The sequence below is a fragment of the Tachyglossus aculeatus genome, chromosome X2, assembly GCF_015852505.1.
Source record: "Tachyglossus aculeatus isolate mTacAcu1 chromosome X2, mTacAcu1.pri, whole genome shotgun sequence".
Classification (NCBI taxonomy): Eukaryota; Metazoa; Chordata; class Mammalia; order Monotremata; family Tachyglossidae; genus Tachyglossus; species Tachyglossus aculeatus.
This window is the reverse complement of record NC_052100.1, coordinates 31,694,370-31,722,272: the sequence shown is the minus strand read 5'-3', so window position 1 is coordinate 31,722,272 and position 27,903 is coordinate 31,694,370. Positions and strand designations below refer to the sequence as shown.

Here is a 27,903-nt window from a genome sequence, read left to right as displayed (position 1 = left end):
TGTTCTAAAGTTAGCGCTCACGGCTGAGTTACCTTTCGCTGCTGGAAAATGTTCTTCAAGTGGGCCATACCCTGTGTGCTTAGCTTGAATGCGCACTGGTTACTGGTCTTATAGTTCATTTTCAAGGTTCAGGACCAAGACTTCTGGTGGGTTTGAAAAACAGGAATTCCTTCAGGGATGGGACCCAACCAGTGGGGAGTTGAGTGGGAACGGCGGGGCAGGGGGGGAGAGGGAAGGGGAGAGCAAGTGAGAGAGAGAGAGTGCATGTGTGTGTGTGGTTTTTTTGTGTGTGTGTATTGGGAGAGGCTCCTGGAACAGCTGCACTCTTTGATTAGCTATCCTGCAACTGGGCTCAGCTACCCTGAACTCCTACTGAATGCCACACACTGTACCAAGCGTCTGGAATGGTATGACAGAAGCATAAGGCCCATTCTCTCCCTACAAGGAGCTTCCACTGAGTGGGAGTGGCAGACATCGAAACATTCACACAGAATAAACATGACTGACTGCTCAACCGTGGATCCAAGTGCTGCAGTTGGCCATGAATAAATACCCACCTTGCCTTCGGAAGTTGCAGGAGACCAAAAGGTCAGGGAATAGCCGAGGGCATTTAGGAAAGTACAACAGAAGACTGAGGCCCGCTCCCCTCCCCATAAGGAGCACCCACTCGTGTAAGCAATAAAGATGGCTGCTTGGCTGAAAGGACAGGTTGGTTGGAGGCAAACGGGAAAGGAAAGAAGAAGAAAAATACCTCAAACCATCACAGCCGCCTTCCAAATGGCAGTAGTAATGGTGTCTTCTGAGCGCCAACTGACAGCAGTACTAGGGACTTGGAAAGTACAGAATCATGGGAGAGGTAAATAAAAACATATTTACAAATAGAGTAGTAATCGTGATCAATAAGGGACTGTGCAATAAAATACACGCACATATGCAGGTGCTGAGGATCAATGGATGAAATGAAACACCGAAGACTGGAGCTGGGACCTATGCAGACTGAGGGACCAAAAACCGCCAGCAGTCAAACAGCTTGCCCCCTCCCACCTCACCTGTCTGATTTCCTATGACAACCCAGCCAGCACGCTTCACTCTTCCTACTCACTGTACCTTCTTCTCATTTCTCTCACCGCCAACCCGCTCACCCACCTCCTGCCTCTGGTCTGGAACCTCCTTCCCATTCCCATACAACAGATCACGACTCTCCCTACCTTTAGAGCCTTATGAAAATCACATCACCTCCAAGAAGTCTTAACCAAGCCCTCACTTGCCCTACTCCCTCTTTTCTGCATCATCTATGCGCTTGGATCTTGATATTCCACCCGCCTCAGCCCCAAAGCACTTATATACAGATCTGTAATTTATTTTAACATCTATCTCCCCGTCTAGGCTGTTTGCTCCTTGAGGGCAGGGTATAGGTCTACCAACTCTGTTGTTTGGTACTCTCTCTAGCACTTATTACAGCGCTCTATGCGTAGTAAGCACTCAATAAATACCACTGATTGATTCCTGCTCTGCCCAGAAAGCTGTTGGTCTTCCCAGTGAGTCCCTTGCAGATAATTTTGTTTTTTAACCCGCTGACAGCTTCTGACCACTTCTCCCAGCTCTTCCTCCTGGGCATGGCCAAGTGGGCACTTGGGCCGTGGTGCGGCGGTTCCAGAGAGTCACCGCCCACCCAAAGAGCGAGACCCTGCAACTTCCAGTTGAGCTTGGTCCCGTGAGCATGTCCACTGGCCAAGATCCTCAGACCCCGCCTGCCTCGACCAAAATTCAATGCCTGCGGCAGCTGGGGAACGCACAGCTGACGATGAACTGGCTCAACTGGGTATTTCCAGGATCCCCTAGACACTATCCCTAAAAGAATGAGTTTTTACGTCGCTACAGCCAGGCATATCCTCTTCTCCTTTTTACCCCATTCTGGGATGTACGGTTTAAAAATCACGTTTTAGAGTGCCTCTTCTACAGACGACTTCTGTGCATTACGCCCATCAAAGTGAGCACATTGCGAATGGCATGAAAACAGCAGATAACCACAGGGGGTTAATTTCCCTCTTGGTTAATTAACATCCATAAATGACCTTTACCATTGACAGGTCCAACTTTATCCGGAAAGCCAAGGTTTAAGAGATATCCATCCGCCCAGGATTGATTACTGATTAAAGAATGGGGAGGTACATAGTTCTGAGGGAATCTGTTTCGGGGGTCAGGACCTCTTTCTGCAGCCTCCCGGCTCCCCTGCCGACGTGCCCGGGCGCACCCGCCAGCTCCCCGCGACGGGACCCGTGTGTCGTCTGCAGCCGTCCCGAGACGAATACATCATTTTAGGCCTCAATTAAACCCCGCAAGAAATCATTTTTCTTTATATTGTTTGGAATTAAAAACATATTAAATTGATCCATTAAGAAAACGCCATTCTCCGGATGGTGGGTTTCAGACTGCGGCTGCATCCTAAGGCAACGAAACAATTTTTATAATTGCAATAAAACAACAAAGTGTTGACTTTAACTTAAGAAAATTGTTGCTTGAATGACTAAATATTCTAGCTAAACAAAATAAATCCTGCTCTAAATTGTATCCCATGTAATCGCCCAGGTACGGGCGCTTTGAACGGTGAGGCTTCATTAGGCGCTTTTCATTATCGATTCTGGTTTCCCGTTTTGCTGGGGCCAGAGACAGGACGGTGGAAGACTATTGGGAGTGAGCCCACTGTTGGGTAGGGACTGTCTCTATATGTTGCCAATTTGTATTTCCCAAGCGCTTAGTACAGTGCTCTGCACATAGTAAGCGCTCAATAAATACGATTGATGATGACGATGATGATGATGAGTGGGGAGAGGGATCATTCAAAAGCATATGCCCCCAGAGAGCAGAGATCGCCCAGGCCAAGTCGGAAGTTTATTGCTTCTGCATAGGGTGCTCTATCCATCCGCTGAGAGTTCTTAGAAAGTCTCTTCACAGAGCTTTAACGATACACGAAAGCAATGAAAAACCCACTTTCTGGTCCTTCTTCAGGAAAGGTGGGGGATTGGCAAGAGGAGGCAGGGGAGGAGGAGGCCTCACTTGCTTAGCTCTCATGCAGCTCCCCCCTCGCGCACCACAGGAGGGTGGATTCACAGACACCGAGGCCCAGCTCCAACAGGCACGGGGCAATAGAGGCAGGTTGGTAACTCAACTTCCCAGGCGGTCAGCACAGTCCCTGGCATTCAGAAAGCGCTCAGTCGATACCATTACTACTACTGCTGCTCCCTGGCCAGAACATCTGAGGCAGGTACCGGCCATATGTAGGTCCTGCATGCGGGTCTAAGGTGGTCGTCCACAGTCTGAATCTGGGGACGGGATATTAAATGGACTAATGTTTTTCTGACCTGAAAAACCAATCATCACCAGTTACGTGTGGCTTTGCGGACACATTTCAAATTACTCTGCAGGCCCCCAGGTGACCCCTTTCCTGGCAGAAAGGTTTACTTGTGATGAGAATAAGAGGGTAGAGGTGGGAGGAGGGAGGCGGTCTTGCTGTTAACTGAGCCCCCTTTCTCCTGGGCTTCTGGGCCATCCACATTTTGGAGCCAGAAACTGAAGCTGAGGCACCCCAGCCATGTCCATCCTCAGGGACACCTCAAGACACCATAAGCTTCACAATGCAACATGCCATCAGTGCCTTCCAGAATTGACTGGCCCCTCCAAAGTGGCTGGACAGAGCCCCCCCATTCCCGACCGATGAATCCAGTTCTGGACGTTGGCTCCCTAGCCACCCCACATTCTCCTTGGCTCCTTCCTTACCGACTCTCAAAGCCACCCACATTTTCCTCCTGCCCACCCTGCTATTAGGCTGAGGGCTAGCACGAGTTACGACTGCAGCTCCAAACCCTTAAGTTTCCATCGTGACATTGATTGAGCATCTGTTGTAGGTGACGCACGGTTCTAAGCGCTTGGGAGACACAACCGGTCCCTGCCCTTGAGGAGTCTACACTCTACTGGCAGGCGGGGGGGCAGGCAGGGGCGGCAAACATACTGCGAACAGTGGGGACAGAAGGGAGAATGAGGAAACAACTGGGAATAGCCAGGGTTCGGTGGATGAAGAGCTGAATAAATAAGCCGTGCAGGGACTTCTGTACCTACCCCTCATCTATATATTGATAAATACATAAGTGCTGAGGTTGGGGGTGTCAACGCGTAAGTGCCGGAGTTGGGGCAGGGAATTCTGGGGGAAACAACAGAGTAATAAATGGCCAATTTTAACAACTTTCTTTTGGGGCCGCTGATGATTCGGGCCTGGGCTCGCTGGAGCCCCTGGGACAAGAACTACAGTCCAGATGGTTCTGGCCAACGCTTAATGTGCCTAATGGGCGCTTTCTGCCTGACAGGCTCAAATGATTTTGCTGGTTTATGCCACCTTTAGGAAGAAGCCTGAATGTCATATTGATCCTCATTTTCTAGACAAACACAGGCGCTCAAGGTTAGGTGACTTGCTGAGAGTCACAAAGAAACTTAATGTGATTTCCAAATGGGTGTCGGGAACCACTCATTCTGCCTAATGTCCATTAGGCAAGCAAGCGCTTCCTCAAGTGGGCTCAGCAAAACACCACCAGAGGAAGCACAGGTGACCTGATGGTCTGGCAATGTGGCCGGGAAACCAAAATAAGCCACCTTTAGGTAGGAAAGGAAAACCAACTTTTCAATTCTTAAAATAATAATATGTGACAATAACTATGGTAATTAATCATGATGCAATGTAAGCTTACAGAACTGGAACATAATACTATTAATAGTGGTATGTGTTAAGCACTTAATCCGTGACAAGCACTGTGCTAAGGCCTGGGGTGGAAACAATACAATCAGGTCAGATGTAGTCCCTGTCCCACGTGAAGCTCAGTCTAAGGGGGAAAAAGAACAGTTACTTCATCGGTAAAATGGAGACCCAATACCTGCTCTCCTTCTTACTTGCCCTGTATGCCCCATGTAGGAAAGGGACTGTATATGATCTGCATGTACTGTATCTACCCAAGTGCTCAGAACAGTACCTGGCACATAGTAAGCACTTCATAAACCCCACAATAACTGGGATAGAATCTTCACTTGACAAATGAGGAAACTGAGGCACGACAAAGGCTAAGTGAGACTAACAAACGTGGCTAGTCCTTCAGGGCTTCCTTTGTGGTCTTGAATCCGTGCTCTTTAGCCAGGACCAGGCTCTTCCACAATCAAAATGTCAATCCTTGTCTAGGGTTCAATTTCCCAACAAGCTTCCCCAAGATTAGGCTATCTGGAGCAAATTACAATATATCTCAGCTAATCTGGGACATATAATAATAATAATAATAATAATAATGATGGCATTTATTAAGCGCTTACTTTGTGCGCTGGGGAGGTTACAAGGTGATCAGGTTGTCCCACACAGTCTTAATCCCCATTTTACAGATGAGGTAACTGGGGCACAGAGAAGTTTAGTGACTTGCCCAAAGTCACCCAGCTGACAATTGGTGGAGCTGGGGTTTGAACCCATGACCTGTGACTCCAAAGCCCGTGCTCTTTCCCACTGAGCCACGCTGTTTCTCTAACATATAACTATGAGGAAACCGAGATAATGCTCTGTGAGATATACATTCAACTTTTATAAACTGAAAGCTGAATTCAATAACAGTGCAATTGGTGTAGCTTTGTACAATCAATGGCCAATGCTTAATATCTTGAGTATTCATTACATTGTCATTAAATATGATGAACTCATTTGGTAGTAAAGTGAATGTCACTTGCAATTTCATACTAATTCCAAGTAATGGAACGTGTACACTACTGTTTTTAGGTAGTTCTGGAATGCCTAGTACTCGGAAATTTATTCCTTTGCGTTGTTCAGTAATAGAACCCTCCTTCTTATGGTAGCAGAACGAATCCTGGATCTGAATTTTCAGGACAGCCTAAACACCTTAGTGAAGTCGCAAACATAATCCACTGGCTGGAAGAGAAAATGGTAGCAGAGAATCAGCATGGCCTAACAGAGAAGCAGTACGGCCTAGTGGAAAGAGCACGGGCCTGGGAGACAGAGGACCTGGGTCCTATCTGCTGTGTGATACTGGGCAAGCCACTTAACTCCTCTGGGCCTCAGTTTCCTCATCTGTCTAATGGGGATTAAGAGTGCGAGCCCCATGTGAGACATAATAGTAATGATAATAATTGTTGTATTTGTTAAACGCTTACTACATCCCAGGCACTGAACTAAGGGCTAAGTCAGCAGATATGCGGTTCGGACACAGTCCCTGTCCCATGTGGACAGGGGCTGGGTCCAACCTGATTAGCTTGTATCTATCCCAGCGCTTAGTACGGGGCCTGGCACATAGTAAGCGCTTGATACCATCAAAAAAAAATTTAAAATTCAACCTAAGTCCACTGATAATTGAAAAGGGTTGCCCCATCATCTAGTTCCCAAAGATACCTGAATGGCTGCCTGGGTATTCTATGGAAGACAAATTCTAAGAAAAGAAGAATTCAGGAGAAAAACCCTGGAGAATATAGGCAAAAGGCAGTTATTTTTCTTGGGTCTACATATTCCCCTGCGCCCCCATGATCAAAGGTACTGTGAGAAGGATGTCTCAATGAATATGGAAATGTTTAGGAAGGCATTAGTGATCAGATTTAATCTCTGAGATTTATCCAATTTCTCTAAGTTTACTCATGGGTTACTGATTCCATTTACCTGAAGGGCCCTTATCTTGTGGTGCCTTTCACAAGCGCCTATTACAGCAGTTATAACGCCCTGATTGGGGGACATGAGGCTTCCTGGCTGCTCTGAGTCGAGGCCTAGGGAATAGTCCTTGGCACCCTTCTTTCCTCAGACTGTCTAGAGTGCCACATGTGTGTGGCCCGACCTGGTCCCCCATCCAGGGTGGGGTGAATCCAAGCAGTTCACCATTGAACTCACCATTCCAACTACAACAACGTACCAGAGCCGAATGGGCACAGTGGGGCTTTCACAGTGTTACAAAAAAAAAGGGAGACTGAAAATAATTCTTTAATGCAAATTAATGTTTAATATGTGGGGAAAGGAAGAGCCCCGAAGGTGGAGATTTTGCCCTTGCCTCGGTAGTGCGGCCTAATAGACAGAACATGGGGCTGGGAGTCAGGCAGCTTGGGTTCTAGACCCAATTCTGGCATTTGCCAGAATTTAGACTTTAGAATTTAGTCTTTTAGACTGTGAGCCCACTGTTGGGTAGGGACTGTCTCTATATGTTGCCAATTTGTACTTCCCAAGCGCTTAGTACAGTGCTCTGCACACAGTAAGCGCTCAATAAATACGATTGATGATGATGATTTGCCTGTTGGATTATCTTGAACAAATCCTTAACTTCTCTGAGTCTCAGTTTCCCCCTCTGTAACATGAGGAAAAAAGAGCATTCTCTTTCCCTCCCTCAGACTGTGAGCCCCATGTAGGATATAATAATAATAATAATAATAATAATAATAATAATAGTAATAGTAATAGCAATAATAATGATAATTGGGGTATTTACATTTGTTAAATGCTTACATGTAGGACAGGGACTCTCTCACCTGATTATCTTGTACCTACCCCAATGCTTTAGTACAGCACCTGGCACAATTATCATTGCTAGCAATGGACCCATCTGTGCCACTCTGGAACCATTCACAATGTAGACCAGGGCCACAGTCCCGATATCGGGTCTTCTTGGTGGAGGTGAGGATTGGGCCCTGTCCCTCCGACAGATGGGGAAGGAAAGAAGAGAGAGCTCTCTATTGTCACCCTTGGCCATTTTTCATCCCTTTCCTCCCCCAAACTCCAAGTTCTCTTGGATTTCATGTCATGGGGGTGAGACAGAGGAGGGGAGGGAGAAGGGAGGGAGTGATGGAGAGAGGGGAGTTTGGGCAGCAAGGAGCAGGTTAATTATAATGATTATTATTAATAATAATAATAATTATAATTACGGTACTTGTTAAGCACTTACTATATGCAAGTACTGTTCTAAATACAAGTTAATTATGTTGGACAGAGTCCCTGTCCCATATGGGGCTCAACACCCTTAATCCGCTCATCACCCTTAATCCCCATCATCATCAATCGTATTTATTGAGCGCTTACTATGTGCAGAGCACTGTACTAAGAGCTTGGGAAGTACAAATTGGCAACAAATAGAGACAGTCCCTACCCGACAGTGGGCTCACAGTCTAAAAGACTGTGACCATTTTACAGATGATGTAACTAAAGTCTCAGAGAGGTGAGTAATTTCCCCAAGGTCACACAGCAGACATGTGAAGGAGCCAGGGTTAGAACCCACGTCCTTCCGACTCCCAGGCTGGTGTTCTACCCAATAAGCCACACTGCCCTTCTGGGTATGAGATGAGGCGGTCACCAGGGTGCACGTGGAAGGAACTGCTCTTTCGGAGTCCGGCGAGCTTTAACTGGTGGCCATCAGTGGCCTAACACGGAGCTCTTAAAGAACATGGCTGGGAAGAGCCAGCCGGGTTCCTGCTCTCTGGGTGAGGATGCTAGGAAGCATAAATCCACCAAGCCCTCTCTTTTATCTAATCCCAGGGGAGGCCTGCCTCGTGACAAAGGGGATAAAACAGATTCACTGACCTGGACTCAAATTTGCACTATATTTAACAGAACTATGGGATGGCGGGATTAAAAGCAAGCCACCCGGAGTCCTTGGGGTGTGAATGGGTCACATTGGTACATCCGCCATCAGGGGTTCTGTTGCTTTGTCTGAAACGGGGGGGTGCTGGGGGCGGGGGAAAAAACGCTGTCCCTGCCACAGACTCCTGGCTGGGGGAAGAGTGCACCTGGGGGGAAGCCCCTGACAATTAATATCTTATTCTGGTTGTATGCCTCAGAAATAGGCCTGATATATTTTTAATGTTCTGTAAAAGGTAATTATTAGTTGTCAATGCTAATTACATAGGGAAAATGAAAACCAGTTAATTTTATGTTAAATTTATCATCCCCCTGTTTTAACTTAATGCCCCTTTGACTAAAAAGGCAAGTTGGGTGCGAATGTCACCCTGGCTTGACCTAAATCGAATCAGATGAAGCAGTGGGGCTCTCACATCTCAAGGGCTAACTGGAGAGACCCTCCCAAAATGAGCCTCCCGACCACTGAGGGTTCTGGGGTCCCCACCGCCAGGGAGTGCCGGGGTGCGGGGGAAACAACAGAGGACCGGTTCTCCGTGCCCATGTGGAAGGCCTGACCGATTCCGGGCTGGACACCGTCCCCACTCACCATTCCTGGGTCTGATCTCGCAGTTGCCCAGTTCCCTCCTGGCCGATGGTCTGGTCTCGAGAAGGGAGTCGGCACAGAGGGCCAGCTGGGGCTCCTGCATGGGCTGCGTACCAACTACTGTCCGACGCAACCATCTCTGCACCGGCAAGGGCATTAGTCGGCCATCCCTGGGTCTGGTGGACTTGAAGGGGCAGCAGGTCGGTCGCTGCAGGCGGGACGGTGAGGGGCATTTTGTCGGTGCCCAGAGGAGACACCGGTAATGGTGCAGTTATGCAGGTGTGAGGAGGAGGAGGAGGAGGTGTGGCTTCAAGGGCCGTGGATGAGAAAGTAGGTGCACTCCTCCAGCCCCCCCAACTTAAAGGGCTGGGGACCCCCGGCCAAGGGACCCACAGTCGAGTAATCATAATAATAATAATAATAATAATGGTAATCATGGTACTTGTTACTAGGGGCCAAGCACTGTTCTAAGCACTGGGGTTGATCCAAGTTCATCAGGTTGGACACGGCCCCCATCCCACATGGGGTTCACAGTCTTAATCCCCATTTTACAGATGAGGGAACCAAGACCCAAAGAAGTTAAGTGACCTGCCCAAGGTCACACAGCAGACAGGTGTGGAGCCAGGATTAGAACCCAGGTCCTGCTCACTCCCAGCCCCATGCTCTATCCAATAGGCCACGATGCTTCTCAGCGGGCCAGGAAACCACTCGAGCAGTGGGAACGCAGATTCCGATCCCTTGGAAGGGTGGGGCTGCCCTCAGGTCCCCAGGAGGGACTGTGAGCACTGCTCCTTGGCCAGGCTTCTCCGGCTCCCACCCTGTGCGGTACGTTCCCGCCGCTCTGCTGGGAAGGCTGGGGTGGTTTGGAACTTCCCACCCAGTCACCTGGAAGCCTGTCCGAGGAACCACAGAGTTCCACTGGAAGGAAAACTCCCCCTTCCTTCTTCTTTCTGTCCAAAATGCTTCCATTCTTGGAAGAAACATCCTCACTGAGCACCAGCCTACCCCAACGCCACGGCCTGGCCGTCAGGAGGGATCTGATTGGGGGAAACCTCCTTCAAGCTGATGAGGCGTCTACAAACCCTTACAACGAAAATGAAACGTTTAATAATAATTGCCCCTCTTGGTGGGGGGGATTAACAAGCCTTTCGTAGTTGGGGAACATTTCAGCGTTTCAGCCGGTCAGAGAGGCCGATTGCCCTATTCAATTTATGGTACCTGCTTTCTGAATTCTCAATCAAATGCATGCTTAAGAGCATTTAATTGAACGACAATCTAAGTTTTCTAGTTTAGATATTGGCTGCAATACTGGGATACAGCAATGTATCCCAGATGTTATAATTAGGATTGTTTTTTTTCCACATTGAGCATTTTCCCTCTTTACTGCTGCCTGAAATTATAAGTTTATTTATGTTCCCACTGCAGATGAAAGAGCACAACTTTTAATTGTTAGCAGCTGTAATATCAGAGCACACTGCTTGCACGGCTGAAGGCGGGAGAGAGTGAGTGTGTGTGTGTGTGTGTGTGTGTGTGTGTGTGCGCGCACGCACGCATGCGCACACAAGCACACAGATCCACGCAATTACAGTCCTGGGAACCATTCTGTGGTTTGCCTCCGTGCTATCGAATTACCTTATCGTGGGCTTGCTTTTCCAGTTAGTCCTTGTTTGGGGAGGCTGTGAAATACTGCAATTCGTTAATATTAATAACAGTTATTTTTGAAACTCTCCAAAAGCCTTCTTAAGCCTATATGGATTGACTGTAATTCTACAGTCTTCAAAATGCAGTTCTTTCATCTCATATGCATACACACCCATACATGCACAGATTTTTAAACAAGTATTTAAATAAAAAAAAATTACCATACTCCAAAAAATTATTTAAAAGCAACAGGGTGTGATACACATTCCAAAATGGCTATAGAAAAAAGCCTGATGGCCAACCTTAAATATACATTTTCACACAAAGAACAAGTTTTTAGCAATGGTGGACAGAACATATTTAAGTACTGTAAAAATTATAAGCTACTTGGTCTTCAAGATTTAAAAGGTTCTCTCCCCAAACCGACTTCATTTTTTTCCCCACAGCAAGTGCAAACCCTATCAGGGCTGATTTTATTTTGTTCTATTATTTGCAAATGCCTTTTCAGATTCAGAAAATAAGAGCCCATTCTCATTCACATAATGGCACATATCACCTGTCTCTTTGTCAATGAGACATTTGAAAGCATCTTTTTATTAGAAACACAAATCAATATACCTAAGGGAGTGCAATAACTGCTTCGGGCAATTTGTATTATCATTTCATCCCTGATGTTCCTCCTCTGAGAAACTTATTATTATGAATGGCGTGAAAATGGCAGCCTGCCACAATTGATTTTTCCCAACCTTCTATGAGAATTTTTTTTTTTTTTACTTTAAGGTAATCAAGTATCATCCCATTAAATACGTCTAAGACTAGGTTATGCGAAACGGTCTTTAAAGTCAAGCTTGCAGCCATTACCATTTCAACTTTCTCAAATTCCCATCATAAAGGTAATTGCTCCGGAATGAGAACTTTCTGGGCACTTGACATTTCAAAAACAACAAACCACAGCCCAGTGGCACATCGCGATGCCTTTCACGGGTACTCGGGATTTCCAACTGGGTCCAACGCGGTTGAGAGTAGCCGCAGCGAGCACGCCCGAGATTCTGAAGTTGGACAAGGCATTTCAGCCATTTTCTGGGACTTTCAGGACTTCTGTCGCCCACACCTGCCCATCTGACGGGCTTCTTTCTTGAACTTTCCTATTGGGTACCTTTGTGTTTAACGGCTTTCTCATGGCTTTATCGTTTGCACCCGGGGTTTTTTGCTCTTCTGCAAACTGTACATCTACGGTGGGCTTCGATCACTTCCCCCATTGGACTGCAAATTTTTCCAGGGCAGGGGCCAAGTTCAATTCTATTGCAGCACACCCCAAAGCTCCCGCCACAGAGCTCTAAGGCAGCAGGGGCTTCACACCTGCTGCTGCTCCCGCACATTTACTGTAAAACTGTAAACTGAACTCTGTCCCCAGTCAATCAATCAATCATATTTATTGAGCGCTTACTGTGTGCAGAGCACTGTACTAAGCACTTGGGAAGTACAAGCTGGCAACATACAGAGACAGTCCCTACCCAACAGTCGATCATAAAGGTGTGCACTGCTCTGCACGGAGGGCCGGTAAGTCGCTCAATCGTATTTATTGAGCACTACTGTGTGCAGAGCACTGAACTAAGCACTTACAACACAATAAGTAGACACATTCCCTGCCCAGAATGACCTTACATTCTGGAGGGGAGAGACAGACATGAATATAAATGCATAAACAGGGACAACCCCCTCTTCCCTGCTTGGAGAGCACCAATTCAAAGGAATCACGAGAGGGGCCGATTTTGAGACGGACAGCTGGGGTGATGTCCCGCTCCCTGGATTATTTGGTCCTACCATTCGGGCGGCAAAAATGCCCGTAACGTGGCAGGGGTGGGGCAGCAGGAAGTCAGCTGCTGGGGCAGCAAGACGAGACGGGAGAAAGTGGCCCTTCAGAAAGGCAGGGGAGGCATGGGGGACGGGACGCCGGCTTAGGTAGCTCAGTATTCGTCGAGAACTCCACGGTAGTCAGAGAACCAGAGGACCAGAGAGTGGTAGAAGGGAGGACTGAGAAATTGGGGGTGCCAGGGGAACATGCAGGAAAGAGTTATAAAAAGCTACCTCTCGAGCATCTGTGCTGGCCCAGTACCTCCTCTAGTCTGGCTTTAAAGCACTCAATCACCTTGCTCCCTCCTACTTCACCTCCCTAACTACAAACCAGCCTGCACGCTTTGCCCTTCCAAGGCCAACCTACTCACTGGACCACAATCTTGCCTATCACCATCATCATCAATCGTATTTATTGAGCGCTTACTATGTGCAGAGCACTGTACTAAGCGCTTGGGAAGTACAAATTGGCAACATACAGAGACAGTCCCTACCCAACAGTGGGCTCACAGAGAGTGCCTATCTCACCATCGACCCCTCACCCACAACCTGCCTCTGGCCTGGAACTCCCTCCCCATCCCTAAACGTCAGACTACCACTCTCCTCACCTTCAAAGCTTTACGAAAGGCACATCTATTTCAAGCGGCCATCCTTGACTAAGCCCTAATTTCCTCTTCTCCCACTCCCTTCTGCATCACCCTTGTACTAGGATTTGCACATTTTATTCACCCCTCCCTCAGCCCTCAGGTACTTATTTACGCATCATAATTTATTTACATCAAATTTAGACTGCAAGCCCACTGTGGGCAGGGAACATGTTTGCCAACTTTGTCATAGTGCACTCTCAATGCACTTACTGCAGTGCTCCGCACACGATGACTGCTCAATAAATACCACCGACTGGTTGCTACATTTCAGTCACTCGATCGAGGGTATTTAGTGGGTGCTTACTGTGCACAAAATATTGTATTTAGCGCTACAGTACGGCAGAGTTGGTAATTCTTGTCCTTGGCTTAGGGTCATCTCCAGGTGACTGCTGGCAGTGTTACTGTAGTGTTTCCAGCCCATTGAGGGCTGATAACTCTTCAAGGCCCTGCTGGCCAAGCAGCAGCCCGATACCCCAAACCCTCCACCACAGAACCTCTTTGGAAACGCCGTGCATAAGAGAGGCATAGAAATTCTCAAGGAGCTGCCTCGCACCGAGACAGGATCTAAGATTCTCTCCTAGCACCAACACACAAGGGGATTCCATGGGCAGCTCCAATTACCTTTAATGGGATTTGCATGCATAAATCTCCCTCACTTGATGGGAGACTATAGACCTTCCAAATGTCTATTTATGACTTGGATCTTCTAGTGCCAAAGGGGACCGTTATATCACCCACACTTATGGTTCAATTCGGCGGTTAGAGCAGAGAGGGATGGTCATATTCAAACATCACATCTACCGTTTCACATGACAACTTCCAAGAAAATTGCTAGCAGAAACTGTTACTGAATTATTCTTGAGTGGTCATGGTTACAGCAATGTTAGCTATTCCAGAGAAAGAATGTCATGAAACCTGCTCAGGGTCTCTTTTACAAAACAAAGAGAAGCCGACGCTTTCTCTTTTTTCATAACAGAACGACATAGAGCTGGTTTTGCTCTCACTGGATTTTTCTGCACTTTAAACAAAGAGTTATAGGGATTTTTCTGCACAGCAAGTGCTTAAATGTTTCAATTTTCAATCACCAGTGCGTCATTTTCCTCATCCAAGAAATGGAGATACATTTCCTGTTCTCCCTTACTCTTAGTCTGTTAGACCTGCATGAAAGAGGAACTATGTCCAATGTGATTATCTTGCATAAACCCCAGAACTTAGCACAGTGGTCAGCACTTAGTAATATGCCATCATCCTAATTTGTTGGAGAACAAAACTGAATCTTTAAGCAAGAGAAGGTGGAAAAGTGTTCCGAAACTATTGCTAGCTTCTTCCGTTACTTCTGCCCAATCCTCCCTTTCTCCATGGCCCTCCTTCTTCATCCTTCTTGCCCCCAACTCCTTTTTGAAAATAGTGTTTGTTAAGGACTTACTATGGACCAGGCACTGTACTAAGCACTGGGATAGACACAACCTAACCAGGTTGGACACAGTCTTAATCCCCATCTTCCAGATGACGTAACAGTCACGGAGAAGTGAAGTGACTTGCAAAGGTCACACAGCAGACAAGTGGCATAGCCAGGGTAAGAATACAGGTCCTCTATCTTCCAGGCCCAAGCTCTATCCATTAGGGCACGCTGCTTCTTAATTTTTCTTCTTTCCCCATTTCCTTCTCGAAACTGGGCTCATTCCACCTATCCAGACGGGGCCTGTTCCAAAGGACATGGCTTGAGAATGGAGAGCAGTGCAGAGATGCTTTGCTCCCCATCATCATCATCATCAATCGTATTTATTGAGCGCTTACTGTGTGCAGAGCACTGTACTAAGCGCTCGGGAAGTACAAGTTGGTAACATAAGTTACATAACTAAGTTGCCATCCTTAGTTTCCTCATCTGTAAAATGGAAATTAAATACCAGTTCTCCCTCTCCATTAGATCGAGAGCCTCATGTGAGATAAGGGGACATGTCCGATCTGATTATCCTGTATCCCTATGCTTAGCACATAGTAAGCACTTAACAAATATCTTATTATTATTGTTATTGTTATCATCATCTTCCTCATCATCCACACGTGCCTAGGAATGCTATGGGGTGGGCTCCTTTGCATTGGTCACTGACCCCATCAGCCCCTGACATCAACCTCTTTGGCTGCCTTTGTCCAAAACTCCACCCACCTTCCAAAATCCCCAGCAAGTGGCTAGCACTGCCAGGGCCCCCACACCATCGTTCCCACCGTCTTCTTCACCGTGAATTGTCCTGGAATGTTTGGAGCCCCCATTGGGAAGCTGGTTGCACATCTCTGCACTAAGTGGGACTGGGACTAGTTCAGGAAAACCCAAATTCCACTGAGGAACCATGTGGGACAGGGACCGTGTCCGGCTTAACATATCTACCCCAACGTTCAGAACAGTACTTAACACATAGTAAGTGCTTAACAAATGCCATAAAAAACCCCCTCAAATCCACACAGAGAAACCTAATTTTGGGTCCTCTACTTTCAAAACGGGAAACAGAAGCACAAGTATAGATTTTTCCTTTGTGTTTCAATCCGGGAGAAACAAAGGGGAAAATTTCTGGCAAAAGAGGCCACAAGTCACCTTTTGAATCATTTGAACCGGTGATGAACAATTAAAGCCTAAATCTAAAACATTTCAGCTGGATGTGCTACTTACGCTTGAATGATTCAGAGGTTTCCTAGATCTGGTTTTAAAATTTTGCTTTCCTATTCATCACAGTATGATCATCCCACCACCCACATCCCGTCCAACTACTGTCCCTTGTTTAGGGGTTCTGTCCTGGAAATGAAATGGCCATAGCTCTGAGGAGATGGTCACCATGCCAACAGAAACATCACTGAATCAAGGGCAATGTTGTAAAAACGATTAATAGTAGGAGCCTTTGAATAACAGAACTCTGAACATAAAGAAAGAAACTCTGCAGTCAAAGAGACTGATGAAAGCAAATAAATTCAGGGGTCCGTTGGTCCTGGGCTGAGTTCCTGTGTTCTGGTGTCTATTCACCTAAGTTTGGAAGTTGCCCCACTCAGCCTTCGGGGAGAGTTACAGTGTAAAGCTAAAATGAGCTGACCCGTCAGCGTGGAATAGTGAGAATAAAGAATGAGGGTAATTTATCTCCAGATCATTTCAATTCTGCTGTGCCCCCAATCTGACCATCCTTTACAAAAATCCAGAAAGGTAAATTTGAGTGGCTGGTTCTTCAAATGGTTGGAATGAGACTTACAGCCCAAATTTTGATGCTTGGGACCCTTACCGTTAGCCCTGGCTTCACGTATTTTAACCGCGTGAAAAGGGTGAATTACCTTAAAAATTCCTGAAAATTGTCCTTCTCTCAAGCTTACCTTGTTTTTGGGATTGGACGTGTTCATTACGCTTCTGGTTTCTTTACCTGTGTAAATGACAACGCCTATCACAGTTCCTGAAAAACACAAGAAGGCATTTTCAAAGAGGGTCTTTGTCACAAGCAAGCAGACAAACAAATTCGTCTCGTGACTAATTTATCTCCCAACAGTTTAGGCTACCAAGTTGATGAAGTCTCAATAAATACATCTAAACATCTGGGCTACCGACACCCCTCTATTTTAGATCTTTCTATATTGATTGGGGTTATTTGAGGAATATAGGGAATGTGACTGGGAATAATTCAAAGACATCACCGGAATGATATCCTTTCCCAGAAGTCCCTTAAAATAGAAGTTAGCTTTTAACTCTGCGAAAATGAATATTTCGATCAATCGATCGATAGTACTTATTGAGCCCTTATTCTGTCAGAGTATTTTATGAAGTGCTGAGGAGAGTACAACAAACTCAGTAGACCTGATGCCTGCCTTAAAGGAGCTTATAAACTAGAGGGGTAGACAGACTCTACGATAAATTACAGAGGAGGGAAATGAGAGAGTTTAAAATAAGAAAATAAGAGCTGGAGGTGGGAAAGAGTTGGGGGTGAGTCCCTAAGTGCTTAGGGAGTGGGGATTCGAGTGAATATGTGACTCAATAAAATGGGGAGATACGGTGGGGAAGGTGAGATTAGTCGTTTTTCTAATGGTACTTAAGTGTTTACTATGAGTGAAGAACTGTTCTAGGCGCTGGGGTAGAGACATGTTTATCAGGTCGGAGACTGTCCTTGTCTCTCATGGGGCTCACAGACTAAATAGCAGAGAGAACAGGTACTGAATCCCCATTTTCCAGATGAGAAAACTGACGCACAGAAGAAGTGAAATGATTTGCCCAAAGTCACACGGCAGGCAAGCGGCACGGCCGGAATCAGAACCCAGGTCCTCTGGCTCCCGGGTGCGGGATTTATCCACGAGGCCATGTCATTGGGATGGAAAAACTAAAAAAAACTAAATGGCAAAAATTAGGCCAAAATGTCTACAAGAAACAGAAGCAAGTGTTCCCCCTGTGCAGATGCCCACGATCACTGCTATAACCACTGGTTTTGGGGGAAATTTCCCAGTCTACTAAGCAGAGGTGGTTATCTTTCTTTACCTGAACGTACCGTATTAATACTTACCTATTCTTTCAGGTTAGTTTAGTAGAGTTTAAGTATAGTACATGTATGAGTAGGATACCTATTCTCTGTGTATACTGCAACGTGATACAGAGACACAGTCAGTACGAACCTATGGTTGGGAGGGTATTTGCGGGGACCAGACTAGCTCACTTGCTTTTTCACTACATCAAAATACTGGTACCTAGAAGATAAATGATAGGTTGTGCCGGTTTTAGGATTTTTCTTTTCTTTTTTTTGAAAAAAAAAAAAAAAGGAAATCTTTCAAAGTCAAACGCTAGGCAGGGCCCGACAGCTCAAAGGACTCATGCTGCCAACGGAAAACAAAGCACGACCCTGGGAACACTGGTGGTCTTCCTCTCCGAGGGCCCCCGTGAACGGCGGGCAGGGGAACGTTCAGGCCTGAACGCAAATGCTACGGTAGCTCATCAAGACCAAGGGGCACTCACAACTGGCCGGTGGCTTTCCTGTCGTGATTCCAATCTAGAACCAGCTGGAATGAAAAGATGGGAGACGGCCCAGAATGAAAGGGCGGGGAGAGAACGAGGGGAAGGAGGGGAGAGATCTGGTAACGACCACATAACCCAGTGACCATTACCTGCACCCTTGGCCGCTGTTCCAGCTCATTGGCTCCGGCGGCGGAATCGGAGCAGGGAGAAAGTGGTCACCCAAAGTGTTGCTAATTAGAAAGGCTTCCTACCTCCTCGGGGGCTGTGGGTTGCTGTGTGGCGGTATTATACATATTAAATTCCCCACATCGGTGCCCTTATTTTATGGCGTTCCATTTGGTGGTCGCCCTCCATTTTTCAACGCCAGAAAAACAAATATCTCAAAATGTAAAGGACAAACGTTCTCGTCTCCCCCACTCTAATCCCCTCTGCCGTTTTTGTATAAAGGTCACGGGCGCTGAAAATAGTCCTTCCTATCCTTGAAGAAAAATACAGAATCTGATCAATATTCCCTTCTTATTTTACCAATTTATTATGTCTACCTCATTCAAGAGATGAATGTGCCATTAATATTAGATAAACAGGATGGCAGAGCAAGGCCACTTATAAACTTAAATACATTCTAAACATTTCCAGAGTCATCAAGCCTAGAAAAAGAATGAACAATAATTAATCATGCTGGACACCGCTGTCTGGGAGCACAGGAGAGGAGGCAGCGGGAACTCCTCGTCGTCGGGGTTCATCACGGTCCGGAGAGACGGAGGCCTCAAACAACAACCGCAGAGCCATTTCATCCGAATCCTGAAATCTCTTCTTCCGAGCGTTCGACTAGCTTTGCTGTCTGCTGGTTCAGGGGACGGAGCGACAGCTGGGAATGGGAGGCCTGGGTTCGAGTCCCTGTTCAGCCAGCGGCAGGCTGATAAGGATGAAGGGCACGCATGAACTCTGTGATGGTCTGGGGCACTGAACAAACCACCAAGAACCAATTTTTCTGGGCGGGTTCTTGGTCCTGAGGTTTCAGACCGGGGGCCCGCGGGTCGCTCCTGGAGGAGACTCCACCCTCGGGATAGACTGCAGATTGAGAAGCAGCGTGGCTCAGTGGAAAGAGCCCGGGCTTTGGAGTCAGAGGTCATGGGTTCAAATCCCGGCTCCGCCACTTGTCAGCTGTGTGACTTTGGGCAAGTCACTTCACTTCTCTGTGCCTCAGTTAACTCATCTGTAAAAATGGGGATTAAAACTGTGAGCCCCCCGTGGGACAAACTGATCACCTTGTAACCTCCTCAGTGCTTAGAACAGTGCTTTGCACATAGTAAGCGCTTAATAAATGCCATCATTATTATTATTATTATTATTATATATCGTGACCCAATGAGGTTTTGGCTTGACACCCTGACCCTTTTTTCCTAGATCCAGAGAACTACTACTTTTTTTTAATGTCATTTATTAAGCGCTTACTATGTGCAAAGCACTGTTCTGAGAAGCAGCATGGCCTAGTGACAAGAGCATGGGCTTGGAAGTCAGAGGACATGGGTTCTAATCCCACCTCCACACTTGTCTGATTCATTCATTCATTCACTCATTCAATCGTATTTATTGAGCACTTACTGTGTGCAGAGCACTGTACTAAGCGCTTGGGAAGTCCAAGTTGGCAACATATGGAGACAGTCCCTACCCAACAGTGGGCTCACAGTCTAAAAGGGGGAGACAGAGAACAAAACCAAACATACTAACAAAACAAAATAAAATAAATAGATGTCTTATGTGTGACCTTGGGAAAGTCACTTAACTTCTCTGTGCCTCAGTTACCCCATCTGTAAAATGGGGATTTGACTGTGAGTCCCACGTGGGACAATCTGATTACCTCGTATCTACCCCAGCACTTAGAACAGTGCTTGGCACATGACCACGGGCCTGTTGTTGGGTAGGGACCGTCTCTATATGTTGCCAACTTATAATAATAATAATAATAATAATAATAATAATAATAATAATAATAATAATAATAATAGCAATAATGGCATTTGTTAAGTGCTTACTATGCGCAAAGCACTGTTCTAAGTGCTGGGGAGGTTACAAGGTGATCAGTTCATCCCACGGGGGGCTCACAGTCTTAATCCCCCATTTTACAGATGAGGTAACTGAGGCTCAGAGAAGTGAAGTGACTTGCCCAAAGTCACACAGCTGACAATTGGTGGAGCAGGGGTTTGAATCCATGACCTCTGACTCCAAAGCCCGGGCTCTTTCCATTGAGCCACACTGCTTCTCTACTTGTACTTGTACTTCCCAAGCAGTTAGTACAGTGCTTTGCACACAGTAAGCGCTAAATAAATACTATTGATTACCACAATAACGGCTTCTCGGCAAAGAGGACGGACCCAGGGCAGAATCTGCTATCAGCAGAAATATTACAAATTACCGTGACCCTGCCAAGGTGGGTGAAATAGGTTGGAAGAAAAAGTGGGAAAGAGGTTAACTGGCTCTTGGGGGAATAATAACAATAATAAAAATTGTAATTGATTTCTCAAGCACTTACTACGTGCCAAAAACTCTACAAAGGCTTGGGGTAGGTACAAGATAATAGGGTTGGACAAAGTCCCTGTCCCACACTGGACTCACAGTCTAAGTAGCAGGGGAAATAGGTACTGAATCTCCATTTTACAAATGCAGAAACTGAGGCACAGAGAAGTTAAGTGACTTGTCCAAGGCCACACGGCAGGCAAGTAGCAGAGCTGGTATTAAAATCTAGATCCACCAACTCCCAAGCCCGTGCTCTTTCCACTAGGCCATAAATCATCATGGGATGGAATGGGAAGAGGCAGATCCTTAAGAGAAAGCAGTTTTAAACTGTCTTTTGCTATCAGAGATTTAAAAAACAAATTCTGATACTTGGCTAACCCTTAGATTGTGAGCCCTATATAGGAAAGAGCCTGTTACCTATGTGATTATCTTGTCTTTACCTCAGAGCCTAACACACTGCTTGGAACATAATAAGCACTTAATAAACACAGCAAATAATAATAATAGCACAATAAGGCTCAATGAAAATATTCCAGGAGAGAAAAGTGTCTCCCACAAAGAAAATCTACTTCAATACTTCGTAATTCTATTATCAGTTTCAAGAGGCAAATTACCTTCTCTCTCACTGGAAACTCTTGAGTTTTCTCCGCCAGGGAGAAAGAATGTGAGGAACTTTCAGTTATTTTTAACTAAGGAGGAGGTTTGTTTCAATAGACATTTTCATTTCAGGAAGGTCCCCAGGGCATTCCAGAAGCACAACATTAATAATAATAATAATGACATTTATTAAGTGCATACTATATGCAAAGCACTATTCTAAGCACCGGGGAGGTTACAAGGTGATCAGGTTGTCCCGTGGGGGGCTCACAGTCTTAATCCCCATTTTACAGATGAGGTAACTGAGGCCCAGAGAAGTGAAGTGACTTGCCCATAGTCACACAGCTGACAAGTGGCAGAGCTGGGATTTGAACCCATGACCTCTGACTCCAAAGCCTGACTCTTTCCACTGAGCCACGCTGCTTCTCTAAGCGCCAACCCTTCATCCGAAGCCAACATTACGATGGTAAATAGCCCAGGTCACACAACAGAAAATCAAAAGGCCACTTTGTGCTCAACTACGCTCGGGCTGAAAACCTAAGGAGAGGTGAAAGATTAGAAAATGCACACTTTCAAAGAAATGCTACTTAGTTGCTATCAAAGCTGGATCTTTATTAAAAGTCTTGGCTTTGATGCTTCTTTGATCTTCTTTCTCTCTCATCTCCCACAGCTGCGTCTTTTGGCAGCTTGGCGGAGAATCAGCATGGCCTAGTGAATAGAGCCCAGGCCTGCGAGTCAGAAGGACCTGAGTTCTAATCCCCTCTCTGCCACTTGTCTGCTATGCGTGCGACCTTGGGCAAAATCACTTAACTTTTCTGTCCTTCAGTTCCCTCATTAAGACTGTGAGCCCCATGTGGGACAGGGACTGTGTCCAACCTGACTAGCTTATACCTACCCAAGTGCTTGACTGGCACACAGTACCATTAAAAAAAACCAAAACAACAACATATGAAGAGTTGGCTACACTGCCACTGTCTGCAGTAAAGTTGATCATAAATATGTGAATTCACACTACTTTTACTTGGTTCTGCCCTAGTGTATATCTGTAATACGTGACTGTGAGCCCGCTGTTGGGTAGGGACCGTCTCTATATGATGCCAACTTGGACTTCCCAAGTGCTTAGAACAGAGCAGTAAGCGTTCAATAAATACGACTGAATGAATGAATGAATGAATTTAGCTACAACGCAATCGGAGAACGAGGGCACGTGGTCTGATGACGTTTGTCTGCCTGGGCTTAGCCACTGCATGCAGGCAGGGGTATAGTGTGGGAAGCATCAAGGACCACAGTGCAAGTTTTCCTTAGTGCAAAAACGCCACGTTAGCGTTCCAGGAGAAATGAGGAGGGGTTCACATGCATCAGGACAATGTGGGACCCTGGAACCTGGCCTCATCATGCATGCAGAAAGCTTGTCCCTCCTTGATCTAGGATGTTTGGTGTTTGCGGCGCTTGGACGTGTTTTGGCTTTTAAAAAAAATGCTACTTGTTAAGCGTTTACTATGTGCCAGCCACTGTACTAAGTGCTGGGGTAGATACAGGTTGGACACAGTCCATGTCCCACATGGAGATCACAGTCTATGTAACAGGGAGAACAGGTATTGAATCCCCATGTTGCCGAAGAGGGGACTGAGACCCAGATAATTTAAGTGACCTGCCCATGGTCACAAGGCAGGTAAAGTGGCAAAGCCAAAATTAGAAACCAGGACCTCTGACGCCCAGGCTTGAGCTCTCTCCATTAGGCCACGCTGCTTCCCAAGCCTTTCAGAAAAGGACGTGAGGCTCAGCTAAAGATCGCATGTTTTGGAGCATCGTGGCTAAGAAATCGTGGTGGGGTGGAAATGATTCTGATGACAATCAGGGCCTCTCTGTCTAGCTCGGGTGTGCCCCGGTCCTTGCCAAGATTACCCCAAGGGTCAAGGTCAGGACGGGGGCATGTTCCCCGGGGAATTTGGTGGGGAAGACCTCGAAAAACTTCGGCTCTTGTTGCTGCTGCCCTGACAGTTTGAGAGGAGTGAGACCACAAATCAATAGCGTTGGGGATCACTAACTGAAGGCTAATGTAAGGGTGTAAAGGACTCCACGAAAGGGAGATAAGAGGCAACCTCATCCAGAAAGCTCATGTCCATTAGGACCTTTGGGACCGGATACGACTTTAGAGAGGTTTATTAGACCACAGTGAGAGAAGTTAAGGCCCAAAGGATGGAGGAAAGTTCATTAGAAATGTTTTTCACAGAGGATTGTACTAGAATGATCATTGTCAGTTATAACGATACTTTCAATTTGCACTGTGTCTTCGCATCCCGATGCACTTTCATATTCTCTACCTTGGACTTCGGTCCAATCCTGTGGGGTATAGAAGGGTAACTATCCCAACTCCCCCTCTCTTTGCAGATGGGAAAACTTGGGGCCCAAGAGAGGTTAAGTCCACAAGGCCTGCAGGGGCAGAGCTAGGCTTATATGTACAGGTTCTGGTGAATACAGAACAGCTCACTTCCAGATTACTTGGAATGCCATAGACACCTTGCTATAAAATCCATTCTGCATCTCAAAGTTCAGACAGCATTACTTGCAAAGAAAAAAATGGCATGGAAAGCCAAAACTCTTCATCTTTCCACCTAAATCCTGTCTCCACACTTCCTCCCTGCAACTTTCCCAGTCACCATCATCCCTGTCTCACAAGCATTTAATCTTGGCATTATTCCAAGATTCCCTCTGGATGGTAAACTCATTATGAGCTGGGAATATGTCTGCTAATTCTGTTGTACTGCCCTCTCCCAAGCACTCGGTGCAGTGCTCTGCACAGAGTAAGTACTCAATAAGTATGACTGACTGATTATTCTTGACTCATCTCTCACTCAACCCACATATTTAAGGTCAACAAATCCTGTCAAGTCTACCTTCGCGACATCGCTCAAAATCTGCCCTTTCCTCTCCATCCGAAGTGCTACTACATCGATTCAAGCACTCATCATATCCCACCTTGACTACTGCATCAGCCTTCTTACTGACCTCCCTGCTTCCTTTCTCACCCAACTCCAGTTCATACTTCACTCTGCTGCCAGGAAGCCATGCTTACCCACTCCTCAAGAACCTCCAACAGTTGGTTGCCCAGCCACCTCCGCGTTAACTGAAACTCCTTACCATGGGCTTCAAAGTACTCAATCATTTTGCCCCCTCCTAGCCTACCTTGCTGCTCTCTTATTATTAATCGTATTTACTGAGCGCTTACTGTATGCAGAGCACTGTACTAAGCGCTTATTACTCTTATTACTACCCAGCTCACTTGGCTCCGCTAACACTAACCTACTCACTGTACCTCAATCTTGTCTATCTCACTGCCAACCCCTTGCCCACCTCTTCCACCTGGCTTGGAACTCCCTTCCCCTTCAATTCAGACAGACCATTAATCTCCCCACCTTCCAAGTCTTACTAAAATCACATCTCCTCCAAGAGGCCTTCTCCAACTAAGCCCTAATTTTCCCTACTCCCTTACCCTGGAACTTGGATTTCTGCCCTTTACTCACCCCACCCTCAGCTCAACAGCACTGAAGAACACATCAGTCATTTGTTGATTCATATTAATGTCTGTCTCCCCCTCTAGAGTGTAAGGTCTTCTGGGGCAGGATATGTGTCTACCAACTCTGTTTCAGGGTACTCTCCCAAGTGCTCAGCACAGTGCTCTGCATGCCATAAGCACTCAAAATCTGCCACTGATTGATCGACAAGGCACAAGACTTGTCTTCTCATTGAGTGCTACCCGCCCATGGGCAAGGGGGTGGTCAGGAGCCAAGGGTGGGGAGTGGGGCCCCCTCGGGCTGCTGTTCCAGGTGCAGCACACTTCCAGAAAGAGGAGCCTTGGGGAAAAATAGCCACGGCAGGAAGTATGTTGGGAACATCCCAAGCATGTCTGTGTGCTCCCTGTCCAACCTGGGGTTGGGCTGATTGGACAAGGGCCTGAACTTGGCCTGAAAGCCCCGTTCAGGGGCTGAGGCCCCAGACCTTCCACCCGTGCTCCATCCATGCTGGTGGCTCTTCTAATCTCAAAAAGACCTCCCCTTTAACAGGGATGGTGATCACCCCCCACGAATGCAACAATGCTTTTGGCATCCCCACGGCACTGTCACCTGACCTGACGGAAGCGCAGCCTCCACCTGAATTGCTCCACATTGACAGCACTCGAACCCGTGTTCGAAAGGCGGTCTGTTCATCCTCAAACCATGCCGGGGCCAGACTGGAGCAGGCAGCTGGTCAGCCTTGGCCCTCACCAAACATGCTGCCTCACTACAGCAGAGTGTCTCTTGTGGGTGCCCTGGGTGGTCAACAGGGACACTGGAGCCCGCCAGAGTCAGTGACCCCATTGGTGTGCAAACAGAGAAGCTGTGACAGAGCAGAGTGCACAAGTGTGTGTGTGTGTGTGTGTGTGTGTGTTTGAAAAAAGAGAGAGACAGAGAGAGAGACCAGAGCCCCAGTTTCCCCAGAAGGTGGGTCAGAGAACATAACCAGAAGTACAATGTGCTTGGGAGAGTGAGGAAGCCCCAGTGAGCTTTCCATGCTCAATCCCTCAGCCCCCTGACAAGCCTCCCGTCTAGACTGTAAGCTCTTTGTGGGCAGGGAATGTGTCTGTTTACTGTTACAGTGTACGCTCCCAAGCAATTAGGACAGTGCTCCGCAAACTGTAAGCACTCGGTAAATACGACTGACTGAGGAGCACTGATAAACAATCCCCTTGAGCTTCAAAAGCATGCACGCTCTCTCTCACCTGACGCCACGACAGTGCTGGCCCAAAGAGTGTTCTCTATGCTGAGACTTTCATGGATGGGTGGGTCGCTGTCTTCCTGTTAAAAAAAAGCAAACAGTGCCCATTGAGTGGTTTCTGCTTTGGTGGAGCTCACGACTTCTGGGCGGGGGCGGCCGGATCCACCAGATGGAGTGGGGCCAGGACGCCACGGACACTGCGGGCCTGTGGCTGGGGTCACCTGCCACGGCCGAGCCCCCAGGGGGGAGACAAAAGCAGTTAAGGAACTAAAATGTGACATTAAAAATGAACCAATCTTAGACAGTGGCTAGAGAGACGTTCCCGGCTAAAAGCCCTTCTTATAAGACACTCAGCACATAAAAGGGCTTTGTAAGGTGAATTAAGATACGAGATGCACTCTGAAAAAAATATAGCAATTGCCGGTTTATACATTATTTACGAGTGCCTTATTTGTAAATGCCGTATTTCTGCAAATGTGGACATCTTCAAGGTCACATCTTCACATCACCAAGTGCAAGGCCCGCCTGCCTCAATTACCTGGGGAATGCGAGAAGACGCAGAGTTTTTTAGGACTGAAATTATTCTTTTTAATTGCTCTTTGGAAAAGGACAGCCTTCCTTATATTATCCAACGACGATAAATACAAGAAACACTTTTACCTCCAGACGAAATTAGGAGTCGGACAGAGAACATGAGACAGAGAGAGAGACAGAGGGATGGAGGGAGAGGGAGAGAGAGAGAGAGAGAGAGAGAGAGAAAACGCAAGAGCGAGCACACCAGAAGGGCAGGGTCACAGGAACAGAAATGCTAAATACCTGGAGAGTTTCTTGGCTACTGAAACCCACTGGAATTCATGGGCTCATATTCCTTACAGGCTTTCCTGATGTAGAATGAAGATATCCAACTTGTACTTCCCAAGTGCTTAGTATGGTGCTCTGCACACAGTAAGCACTCAATAAATATGACAATGAATATCAGCTCGCTTGCTTATGTGAATAGACAATTTTGACACATTTGGGGATTCTGAGCTCTTAGAACGGACATGGAGCTGGTAAACACATAGTCCGTGACAGTTTTAGAATTCATTCTCTCTACCACTTCTGTTTATTCCCTTCCCTTGCCATTTTTTGCCAGGGTAACATACTTCAGACTCAGACTTGTCCTATGGCTTTCCCACTCCTTTTCAATTGCTCCAGAAAATGGAACTTTACCCAAATACCACTACAGTTCTGATGGTAAAGCTGGCCATTGCAGCATTTTCAAAAGACAGTGGTAGGCAAGGACACATAGTGCCAAGACTAATTTACAGCATTTGTCTCTATCAAAAAAAAAATTCCCTAACTGCAACTCATCCTTGCTTTTCCATGAGCTGCCAAGCACCCTATTAATAGCCACACTTTAAAGGAGAATCACATTTCACAACTTCACGATGACCAGGTTTTCTTTTGTTTGTCTGTTTGTTTATTTGTTTGTTTTTCAGTATACTGAATTCCACAGAAGCCAGGGCACTTTCAGTGCAGTCAAATTATTGGCACTCCTGGTTGGGGCGGGGAACACAGGGAGAGGAAAGTGGGGAGGGTGATGAGCAGCAGACTCTTCCCCTTCCCCCTCCCTCATTTGCTACTGGAATGATTCCTGCACCCCCCCGTTCCTTCTCCTCCGCCAGGGCCCTGACTCTAGTCCTGGAGAAAGAAA

The 27,903-nt window shown here is 46.7% G+C and overlaps 1 protein-coding gene across 6 annotated transcripts in view; it reads right to left on the bottom strand.

Annotated features, from left to right (window-relative positions):
- ATP9B (ATPase phospholipid transporting 9B (putative)) overlaps positions 1 to 27,903 on the bottom strand; it is a 211,259-nt gene that overhangs the window by 71,174 nt on the left and 112,182 nt on the right. For all 6 annotated transcript variants that reach the window (XM_038771100.1, XM_038771101.1, XM_038771103.1 and 3 more), the window contains 2 exons: positions 26,212 to 26,287; positions 16,721 to 16,797 (listed from right to left, as the gene is read on the bottom strand). In XM_038771100.1, coding sequence (XP_038627028.1) covers positions 16,721 to 16,797; positions 26,212 to 26,287 — 153 coding nt within the window. The remainder of the gene's footprint in view (positions 1 to 16,720; positions 16,798 to 26,211; positions 26,288 to 27,903) is intronic.